At 41.7% G+C, this 11,667-nt stretch overlaps 1 protein-coding gene across 1 annotated transcript; it reads left to right on the top strand.

Moving 5' to 3' along the window:
- Window positions 1-8,640: 8,640 nt before the first annotated feature.
- Window positions 8,641-11,653, top strand: insm2 (insulinoma-associated 2). The gene has a single exon (XM_085440580.1). The coding sequence runs from the start codon at window positions 8,744-8,746 to the stop codon at window positions 10,670-10,672; it is 1,929 nt and encodes a 642-aa protein (XP_085296706.1). The 5' UTR covers window positions 8,641-8,743; the 3' UTR covers window positions 10,673-11,653.
- Window positions 11,654-11,667: the final 14 nt, after the last annotated feature.

The following is an 11,667-nucleotide window of genomic DNA, read 5'->3' as shown; positions in this document are numbered from 1 at the left end:
TGTGTGATGCTGTCATGTCAGTCTGTGCCACAAAGACATACAGGAATTCTGAAGGAAAAAGGAGGGCCGACCTAACAATAACATTATTGTATCTGAGTGACCACTAAGTTTATACTGACTGATATATCACATCTGCAGGAGCTTTTAGATAGATATATGCATGTGTTATAAATAAGTGTCTGAACTTCAGAGTGCTAGCTGATGCTCAGTGTCCTCTGAGCCTTTTTGTTACATTCTGCAACATTTCATTGTATTTGTTGAGAAATCTTTGTGTAACCTGAGCCGACATCTATAGTCACCGTTAAAGAAATTTGCGAGCACCAGAAAAAAAATATCAGTTCAGCACAATCATGGAATGAACAAGGTTTAACGTCACATAAAATTTTACTTAAAAATTAATACATCTAACATCAAACATTGCTTGTTTGTCCAGAGAATCAGCCATTATGCAATCACAGTTTTGCAGACCTTTCAGCATTCTGGCTGTTCAAGTGTTGAGGCAATCTGGGGAAATTTTTGTGCTTACTTCCTGAAGTGCCTCCCACAAGTTGCATTGTTTTTATAAATGCTTCTCCCATACCATAGATATGATCAAGCTGCTAGAAACAACAGCTCAGTACACTCGCTGTCTGAATTCCTAGCTTATTTATTTGTTTTGGAGCTGGTCGTCTTTGACACAGAATTTCTGCTGCAGTTTTTTAATGGTATAGTTAGAATTAGGCAATGGGCTATGCAGATGTATGCCTTCTTTAAAATAAGAACAAAAGTTGCTGTTCTTACATAACTTCAACTTTTTCCAGTGATCAGCAAACCTTTAACATGATGATTTTTTAAGTAACACAATGTGCCCTTTTAGGTGTGAGTGAAGGCTGCCTAGAATAGTTTCCCTTAAAAATCATAAATATTTATCATTATTGAGTCATCAAATTCCATTTCGATAGATTTATTTTAGAGAAGAAACTTATAAACTATCACAGACTATAGATCGTTTTTCTTTTCAGACGACCTCTTTGGAGATCAATATTCGACTTAAATAAATCGTTTGGGTTTTACCAGTCTGCTTTACAAGAGCATTGTGAGACCGCGATCCTCAGAACGGAGAATTCCCTGCAGGAAGTGAATCCAGAAGGATATCTGGATTAGTTTATGATTTTTTTTCTTAGGAGTCATAAGACAGTATCTCACAATCTTTGTTCCTTAACCCCAACCCAGACATGTTGGTATTTATGTGTCCAAATTTTGCCCAAAGGGAAAAAAATAAATAAATAAAAATCCTGATCTAATCCAGAAGTATCCATGCAGAAGAGGCACAAAGCGCTCCAAACACCTGTGAAATAAGTTTGTGCTTCTGCAAGTTTGGACCACTAGATGGCGATAGATGACCACTTTACTGAGATGTCCACAGTCGTCCTCTCAGTATGAGACTGAATTGTCTCCATAGAGAGCAGTCAGCATGATTTTGGTGTTTATTTCTCATCATTTACTGATTTGATTTAATTAAACTGACCGACAACAAGACAATGAAAACAACCTCTCTCCAGCATCTAAACTGTACGTGCGCTCCTGATGTCATTTTACTTACTATATTTTACTATTTTTACCATATTATCTGATTATAGGTTTACAGAGAGTTTCTTTCTGATCTGTAAGGCACAAATAAGACTGGTTTTTAAGAAGCCTACAAATAACCGATGGATCCATGTCTAAATTAGAGAGGGAAATTATTTTTAAAAGGTAAAATAGTAAAAATCACAGGAACCTGTTTCTGTCTCTTCTGTAAGTGCATTTATTTACCTGTTGTTGTTGTTGTTGTTGTTGGTTTTTTTTTTTTTAATGAAACAGCATTTGTCTCAGTATTAGAGTGCAAACCAGTGTCATGTGGCTTAATTTAACTTTAAATCTAACACTAATATCGGGGCTGCAAACAGTTGTGTCCTGTCATCTAACAGTGATTTATTGTATGTGTAAAAAAAATAAAACCAAACCCTTTTTTCTTCCATTGTTATACAGCTGCTTCTAGCTAAGAGCCACACAAATGCAAGAGAGCCCAACCTCTCAGTTTAATCTCAAAATTAGATTGTTGTAGAGCTGGTTTCCCGAAACTGGAAACCAGCAAACTCATGATGAGTTAGAACGCGTGCACTGGGTTGTGCACGTGCTCAGTTCCCATCAGTTAAGATGTAAACTCCATGTAAACAGACAGACAGACGGATCAACCGTATAATACGACAGTACTTAAAGGGATTGTGACTGAGAAGCACAGATCAATAGAGTCATTTTCAGCAGCCTGGAGGATTATCCACCTCACTGCCCACTGATGCGATGCAAAATAAAGACACACACACACACACACACACACACACACACACACCCTCCAGCCAGCAGCCTCCTCAGACTGCTGGGGATCTATATTTTTACAGGAGATTACCCCGTTTTTACATCTTTACACCGGCCTTTACTGATTTTATCCTCATGGCAGAACTCACTCTTAGCTTTCTTCGTGTGATTCGATTCCCCCTTTTCTCCTCAAAAGGAAGGGGGGGGGGGGAATGAAAGTTCAATGTTCACCAGCTGATCAGAGGATAAAATTTATATCATGCAAATCTCACCATAGTGGGAAAATCCAGCAATGTGAACTAAATGTACATATGTTTAAAAAGGTTTTTTTTTAAAGGCTAAAAAAAATTATACCTTAATACACAATTAAATAATGATTTTATTAAGTTAGGACGGTGATATTCAGGATAAAATATCAGAAGAAATATATAATAAAACTGATCATTTTGATCGAGTTTTTCAGTATTTTGTATCACCTTGAATCTTACTACAATCTTAATAAAGGATGCTTCAAAATATTATATTTGTCTTGAATATATTGATCACTTTTGTGCATAAAAAGGAACTTGTTCAGTTTTAAGGTAAAATGGCTATTTATTTCCTTACTTGGTTTCCCAAAACAGTAAAAATAACAACAAAACACCCAGTATGGGCTCTCTATACATTATTATGGTAAATGGCCTGTATTTGTATAGCGCTTTTACTAGTCCCTAAGGACCCCAAAGTGCTTTACACAACCAGTCATCCACCCATTCACACACACATTCACACACTGATGATGGCAGCTATATTGTAGCCACAGCCACCCTGGGGCGCACTGACAGAGGCGATCATCATATTATCATTTGTATTTATTTTTTTCTATTATAAAATATGGTTGTAGAGATCATAAGGATTTTAAAAATCAAGCGGAGGTCTCAGTCAGGATGATCAGGGGTCAAGGTTTCCTCAGGGTAGCAGCTGACAGTTACAGTGGAGAAACAGCCAAACTGAAGAAACTAGAAGCGCTGATTCAAGTTAATTTTTAGTGTAGGACCCTCCACACAGCTCATCTCTGTTCTCTGCTGTATTCCCCAGGGGACCCTCGTCCGGCCACCAGCCCGGCCCATGAGCTCGTTCCCACGCTCATCCGCTTTGATTGATTTCCAGGCAGCGACGCCGGCTGGCTGGAGCCCCTCTGGCCGGGCTGTGGAGCGCCTGGCCCACTCAGAGGGGCCTCAGCCCATGGAGGGGAGGTGGGTGGGTGGGTGGATGGATGGGTGGATGGATAGATGGATCAATCTCCCTTCGACCTCTTATCAGCCACAGCAGTCTCTTGTGGGGGAGGGTGAGTGTGAATTGTCCACACACACACATTAGATCACAATCTCTCTCCTTCCCCGCACTCTTTCTGTTCTGCTGAGGAGATAACGCCACGCAAACGTGCATGAGCACATGCACGCAGAGGGAAAGCCGTGCCTGAGGTATTCCCACCATGGCAACACCAGAGACACGGATAATCAGACACTTCAGCCACACTGAAACGATCATTAGTAGTCTTAAAAAAGATATGATCTGTAACTGAGGGCCCCAGCAGGGAGGCAATTTCTAATTACACCCACTCCAGTGCATATGCACGAACCTGATCAGGTTGTTCTCCTCAAAATGCCTCCTGTGCGTGTTCACTGGTTAAAGGTGCAAACTGAAAACACTAATAAAGAGGCTGCTAAGTTCACTTTTCCAAGAGTGTCGCAGCATTACACAAATGTGTCATATCTGGTTGATTGTATTTTAAATATTTTACAGTTTTTAAAAAATTACATCAACCAAAGAATGTCAGTAAAAGTAAATAACTGAAAACAAACAGTTGATTTAAATGGAAAAAGAACAAATTATTCATGTTTTATGTTTGTTCATCTCGTCTTCTTTAAACAGTTTTTACTTTATCTCTCACATTCCAAACAAACTCAAAGCAGATTATTTTTTTGCACATGATCAACTGCTGCAGCAACTCCATCATCTAAAACTATCAATTTTCATTCCCTTTGTTTTACTTTCGATGCATTTTAAGAATTATTTGGAACCTGTGAGTGTTTTATGTATTGAAATTTACTCTAAATTCAGAAGAAATGTGAGATAAATGTTGGGAAATTATGCCACAAGTTGTGGTCTTTAAGTTCTGAGCACATTCAGAAAATCACTTCCTCAAAGATTTTACAATAGCTCGAGTTTCATATTGTACCAAATATTTAGCATCTTGCTAAAGCTTCAGGAAATGTTCTGTAAAGGCTCCCTGAGGGTCTTCTGAAAGTTTAAACAATAATCTTCAAGTTCCTTTAACGGTTTCACCAAAAACTACCTCTCAAATTATTCTTTAAAGTTTTGGTTTTTGTTTTAACACTGAGGACTCCATGTATTTCACACTGCGGGGTGATTGCCCACTTTTTAAAAAGCATTTGACATTATAGATCACAGATTATTAATGGAGAACATAGAGAAATACAACAAGGTATCACACTAAAAAGTTACACTGACCATGGATATCAATATGTACAAATAAATACTCGTAAATCCAACCTCCTGAAGGGTGTTTTTTTTGGGGTTATAAAAGGTTCAGTGTTGGGCTCTGTATGTATATTGTATGTAAAATTAGAAATAAAAATGTATTTTATTTACTAAAATATTGTTCCAGTACATCTGATTTTTCAGTGCCACAAAAAAGCCAGTTTAATTACTTTATATACCTTTAGAATCATATATCTTAGATTTTATATTATAAATCCGTATTTGAAAATTTTTTAAATAAAACTTTCATAGAAATGTAGTGGAGTAAATGCTCTGCCCCTCTTTAGACTCCATGGAGTAAAGTTTACAAGAAATCTACCAAATTTAAAGATCTAGCACTTTATCAGCAGACAGACAGCTTTTATTTCAGCTTCTTCTTAATTTAGCTATAAAACAAACAAACTATGAACAGAAGCAGCTAAAACATAATTTTTCTTTTGATTTAAACTATGGTGAAGGAATTTTATTGGCATTTTAATGTGAAAACACCAAATGTAATAAAACACTACTTAAGAGTTAGAGAGTTAATGAACCAATAGGTGGAAACATGAGCCCTGAACCTTGTTTGCTGATGACACTAGTTTCTATCTCTCTGGAAAGAGTTTGGAAGTTCTCAATACAGAGCAAAGTTTTGAGGAAATAATTTAATAGTAATAATTAAATAGTAATATTAATAATAATTTGTATATTAATATATTAGGTATCATTAGGAACTAGTAAATGTTCTGGTGTACTAAAAATTAGACCCTAGAGTAGTACACTACTGTGCAAAAGTGTTGAGTCACTCCTCATTTCTTTGTGTTTTGCTCCCAAAGAGCCAGGCTTGCAGATTTGTTCTTAACTGGTCTTGAGCAAACGTTCTCCAGGGTTTCTGGGTTTCTTTTTCACTCACTTTCAGTCCAGTACTAATGCATGACCATTTCCAGATGAATGTTTTGTTGCGTGTTAGGCCCCTTAGCACTGACTTGGTATCTCTTGGTATTTTGTGCGGTGTGTGCTTCATAAAACTGAGAAAACTGGACAAGTGGAAGATAAAAGAAGTAGTTTCAGGCCTAAAAATCTATCTACAGCAGATAAATATTATCTGAAAGTTGTGTCCTTAAAAAATTAAAAAATCCAGCCAAGACCTGACACGTGACTTGAGAGATGCATCTGATCCTTCAGTTGTTCAATGAAACCTCATCAGAAATGGTCTCAGTGGTAGGGCGAGTGACAAGAACCCATTCTTGAAGAAGGGAAACAGGGAGAAAGGACTCAGGTATGCACATTACAAAAGAACTGGACTGAAATGTGAATACATATTATAGAGTGATGAATCCAAATTTGAAAAATTTTAGTTCAAATCACTGATATGTTTAATTGAATTTATTGTCAGTATGTACGGAGAAGGTCAGGAGAGAAGTACAACAGTGAGTGTCTACAGCTGCCTGTGAACACGGTGGAGGCTGTGTCATGGTGTAGGAGATTTTCTAAATTGATAGAATTATGAATCCATAAAAGATTTTGATCCACCATGAAATACCATCTGAAAACCATCTTACAATGGTTTAAATGTTCAATGTGACAACGGTCCCAAACTCACTGCCAATGCAATAAAAGGGTACCTGGAAAAACACACGACGGGACACTATCAGTCATGGATCGGCCTCTGCAGCACCCGGACATTAACATAATTGAAAATGTTGGATCATCTAAATGGAGCCAACACCCAAAGAAGAACTTTAATGGTCCATAGAGAAGCCTGGAGAACTATTCTTGAAGACTCTTCAAAGAAATTACAAGAAAGCTGCTTGACAGGGTTCAGATTGTGCTAAAGAATAATGGCTGGCTTTCATTGTACAAAGTGTATTGCCATGTTTGTTTTCATCTATTTCCCATTTTCCTAGCAAATTTTAAAGGAATAATGGGTAAAGAAGACTTTGCACAGTACTGTAGAATGTGAGCTTTCATTTATAGAAAGGGAGATCATATTGGGTTGGCTTCTGATTTTTGGATGGCAAGAAGAGAAATAGAAATGAAGACGACACAGATCATCGCTGGCTGAAAGTCAGTGCTGTGAGGTGAAGGGATGTTGAAGGGGAAATGTGAAATTGGCAAAAAATTGCCTCTGGCTATGTTATTTATTCAAGTCAGCCTGTAAAAGGAAGAGAGGAAATGAACATTAGGACATTTAATTATATTTAAAAAAAATTGTACTGTCAATACAAGTGTTAAAAGTCTGAAAAGCAGGAAAGCAGGAAAGTAAATCCTACTTAATCTTAATCGGGGATACAGCCCTTATCTGCTAATGTGGGCACTGACTTTAAAAGGTGAAGTTTGGCTCCCGCTACTCTGACTTTAGGGGTCTCCTGATCTTCCTGACTAAGTTACCTTTTAAGAGGACAAATTTATCCCCTGAGGTAATCCAGACACTTTTCTTTTACTTAAAAAAGGTCTTGCTAGTGACCTACCTCACTCCAAGAACAGCCTTTTCAGAAGTTATAGGTTTTCTCATTATGCAGGAGGCATTCCATGGATCTTTTAACGTTGTGGCACCAGTTGTGGCACAGTATCTGATCATAAATAAATGCAGTGCAGACAAAAATGGCATAGGAAACACTGAGCACATGTTTTGCAGTATTATGTACTGTAAGTGGTGCTTCATAAGAGTTACAGTGGCCACCCTAAAATGTCCAACGGGGATCTTTAAAATTTATACAGAAATACTTTTTTTTCTGTCTATCATACCTGTTCTGTTACCTATAAAACATTCTTTTATCATTATATATGTTGTTTATGCAAAGAGTTAAAAACACAATTGATACTGCAAAAAATAAATACAACTGAAGGTAGGTTTATATTAATTATTTATTACAGTATCATCAGTACCAAATTATAGATGAAGTGGTGACGTCGTAATGTTTTAATCAATAACTACTTAGAGTGAAGTCATCATGGTTGGGCTGTTTTTACTTTGAAACAGAAGTCTGAAGAAAATCTGAGTAAACATCTTGTTTGAAGACAAGTAATACTTCAAATATTTGTGCAGAACCACTCAAAATATCCCAATTACTGATACCTAATTATGAAACAGTTACACGGGAATTACAATAAAAATCAAACCCTATATTTTAAAACAAAAACATGCATATATATCCACTCCAGAGGATAAAAAACTAATAAGGAGATTGCTTTCTACAGAGCTGCAGCCAATGATTGTTTTAATTGTGGATGGATTTGTTTATTATTTTGTGACTGTTTATGGAAACAAAACAATAAGATTCAATTAGAGCTTTCAGTTTAGAGTAATTTGGTTTACTGCTGTTTTAAAAAAAATTACTACAATTTAAATCAGTAATCAAAACCGTTTTACTGGAAATTTTGTGGCAGGAAACATTTATGATTAAAACTAAGCAGCGCAGATAAATATATTCAACACCTGAAGGTTAAACACACTTTAGCATTTAACCATACTTGGACTCTACTTAAGTTATAGTAGGCTACAGAAATTTTAGCATAAAAAACATTTAAAGTACTTAAAATCATACCTCATGGGGCAGGTGCCACCCTGTGCCACCTCCACCTGGACACGCCCCTGCCTGGCACTATTTTTTCTTCGCTGTTGTGCTTTTATAATTTTTAGTCTAATGTTGAATTTCAGCATTCAGTCAAAGCTATCGGTGTCCGTGAGGCTGGATGGAAAAAAATGTTAACGCGGATAGGCTGCTCTCTTTCTCTCTCTCTCTCGTTCACTCATCATACCTGCGCGCGCCCCCCTCTCTCTCTCTCTTTCCGCCACTTCAAAGCTCTACTTGAAAGTGGGCTCGAGACAAGAGTTGTTGTCCTTTCCGCTGTGCTTGTGCCACGCGCTGTCATCGCCACAATGCCTCGAGGATTCTTGGTAAAGAGACACCGGCGAGGCTCGGCGTCATACCGGTCACGGAGCAACAACAACAACCCGGAGGGTGACCGGAACGGCGGCGGCGGGGGGTACAGCTGTGAAGCGACCGGAGCAGAGAGCCACGTGCTCAGTGTTTTCCCGTTTCAGCGGCAGGACGGAGAGTTCCCAGTGTCCCGCGAGGACTCCGCTGGTGTCAGGGAGGCGTGGAGCCCGCACGTGGAGTCCGCTCTGGAGGCAGAGGCGGACCGGCGCGCGCAGTTACCTGAGAGCGAGTTGGACGCTTTGAGCCCCGACGGTGACTTCTCTTGCTTCTTCCCGCCGCCGCCTCCGCCACTCACAGACTCCTGCAGCCCCGTTAAACCGGTTGGCACGAGACTTCTTGAGCAGCGCGAGGAAGGAGAAAAACAGCTGCTGTTCACGGGCAGGTGTCTGCCGTCCTCCCCAGTACCCGACCTGCCGGACCTGCCGTTCCTGGTCAGCTCCACGCCGACCTCGGTGTCCGCCTCCATCGAGAGGATCCTCGCGAGCAGCAGCCGCCACCACGCGCCGTCCTACGGTCACGGTGACAAGTATGACCCTCCCCACGTGCACCTGTTCCCGCATCTCACCGTGATGAGCCAGGAAGTGGCGAGGAAACGCTCGTTCCTCGAGCCGAGCAGCAGCAGACACAGCAAACAGTCTGCGTGCAGCAACCCCACGAAAAAACCCAAAGTGAACCGGAAGCTGAACTTCGAGGACGAGGTCACGACCTCCCCGGTTCTGGGTCTGCGCATCAAGAAGGAGAGCCCCGAGCTGCGGAGGCACCGGGAGAAGTCGTCCGGCCCCGGCGGGAATCAGCCGCTGGGGGAGTTCATCTGCCAGCTGTGCAAAGAGGAGTACCCCGACCCCTTCTCCCTTGCGCAGCACAAGTGCTCCCGCATAGTGCGTGTGGAGTACCGGTGCCCCGAGTGCGACAAAGTCTTCAGCTGCCCGGCCAACTTGGCCTCTCACCGCCGCTGGCACAAGCCGCGCCCGGTGAGCAGCCCGGCAGGTGAGACCCCGACCCCCAACAAGAACCTTTCGCTCAAAGAGGCACGAGGGCTCGCTCAGCACGAGAGGCCGCCGGTGGAGTTGGAGGGCAAGGAGAACGAGCTGCTGCGCGTGAACACCAATCAGCACCACGCGGCGCTGGACAGCTCCCGCATGAGGCGCGAGCAGTCTCTGCTGCTGCTCCACGCGCGGTCCCGGGACAGCCCGGACGGCGACGGCCTCGCGCCTCCCCGCTACGACTCCTCTCCGCGTTACCGGAACCCGGCCGAGAGCTGCCTGGACCTGCAGCCGCAGGTGAGAGCCGCGGACAGCCCGCCGTCCAGTCTCCTCGTGCTGAACCCAGAGGAGCGCGCGGACCTGCCCCAGCAGCAGCTTCCGCCTCTGCCGTTTGTTCAGTCGTTACCGGAGGAGGTGTACGAGTGCCGGTATTGTGGGAAGAAGTTCCGGCGGCAGGCTTACCTGAAGAAACACCTGGCCGCGCACGAGATGACATCGCGAGCGTCTCCGCCCGCTGCATCTTACGGCCAAGCGCGCGAGCCCAGTTCCGGACAGAGCCAGGTGTGCCTTTGTCACCTGTGCGGCGCGCGCTTCCCGTCGGTCGAAATCAGGGACAAGCACCGGCTGTGGCACGCGATGAGGGACGAGCTGATGGCGGAGACTCTGGGAGGAGGACGCAGAGGGGACGTTTTCCACGCGCACAGAGAGGAGAGCGGTGGCGGGGAGTGCGACCACCAGCAGCAGCAGGAGCAGCAACAGATCTTCACGTGCAAACACTGCCCCTCCACTTTCTTCAGCTCCCCGGGACTCACGAGACACATCAACAAGTCTCACCCCACCGAGAACCGGCAGGTGATGCTGCTGCAGATGACCGTGCGGCCGTGAGTCGCGCGCAAAACTGTGGTTTGGAAAAGAGGGGGAAAAAGTTTATTTATCAAGAAGTCCTTTCAGAAGCAAGTCTCGCCACTCGGTAGCCATTTTGGTAACACCTCCGGGCACTTATTTTAAAATATTGAATTAATTTTAATGGTCACCTGGACACAAAAACTGCTCGTAGATACTAAAATCTGATAAAATAACATCTCAAAATGTCTTTTTTTTCTCTCCCACAAAGCTATCAATCTACCACAAACCTCTGATTGATTCTTCTCTGGGTGCTTAAATAACACATTTATAGTTCTGCTGAAGTATATTTGGACTATATGCTATGAGTAAAAGATGCTGAAGATGACCTGTAACTGTCCAAGGTGCTGAAACCCTGCCTGGAAACTGGCTTCTACACAACCATCCTAGCTCGCTTTTCCTTAAAGGGAAAAGAGGATATTTTAAGTTACCGGACAAAACAAATAATCCAGAATAATGTTAACCGATTAAATTATTTCTTCTTATTACTTACAGTTCAGCTTTTCTTGCAAATAACCTGGCACTAAAGCTCATTAATGCCACCACCAGAGTGAGTAAAACGGGCCCAACAGCCAGTCATTTTGAACTTGGCATTTGTTTTTATGTTCACTAAAGCTTAGGAGTGTAACCATAATGGGTGATCTTCCTCCTTCTCATCCTAAAAAACTAAATTTTCAAACCACAAATGTACAGAGATCAATGAATAAGAGTAAAGAGAAAACAATCATTAATTTCTCAGCTATAAAATATTTTCATACAGAAATGAAACAGTTAATGTTATACTGCTATTAAAAAAAGGTCTTTTGTCTTTGATTATTCATGTTGAGATATTTGCTAAATGCCTTTATGATGCTAAAAATGTAACGTGTGGTTCTATGAAGACTGTACGGTCCTATTTTGATATGGCTGAATGTGAAACTAATGACACAATTGTGAATAAATGTGAGTAGAGTCCAATCAACACTGCGCTGTCAGCC

The sequence above is a fragment of the Copadichromis virginalis genome, linkage group LG19 (assembly GCF_057382275.1).
Source record: "Copadichromis virginalis isolate Kocher_CV1m ecotype Utaka linkage group LG19, C_Virginalis_male_GT1.1, whole genome shotgun sequence".
NCBI classification, from domain to species: Eukaryota; Metazoa; Chordata; class Actinopteri; order Cichliformes; family Cichlidae; genus Copadichromis; species Copadichromis virginalis.
The sequence above is the reverse complement of the archived record's forward strand: the minus strand, read 5'-3'. Positions and strand labels throughout refer to the sequence as shown.

What these genes read in the sequence shown, in the direction of transcription:
- insm2 (XM_085440580.1), top strand. Translation starts at nt 8,744, where the DNA reads ATGCCTCGAGGATTCTTGGTAAAGAGACACCGGCGAGGCTCGGCGTCA.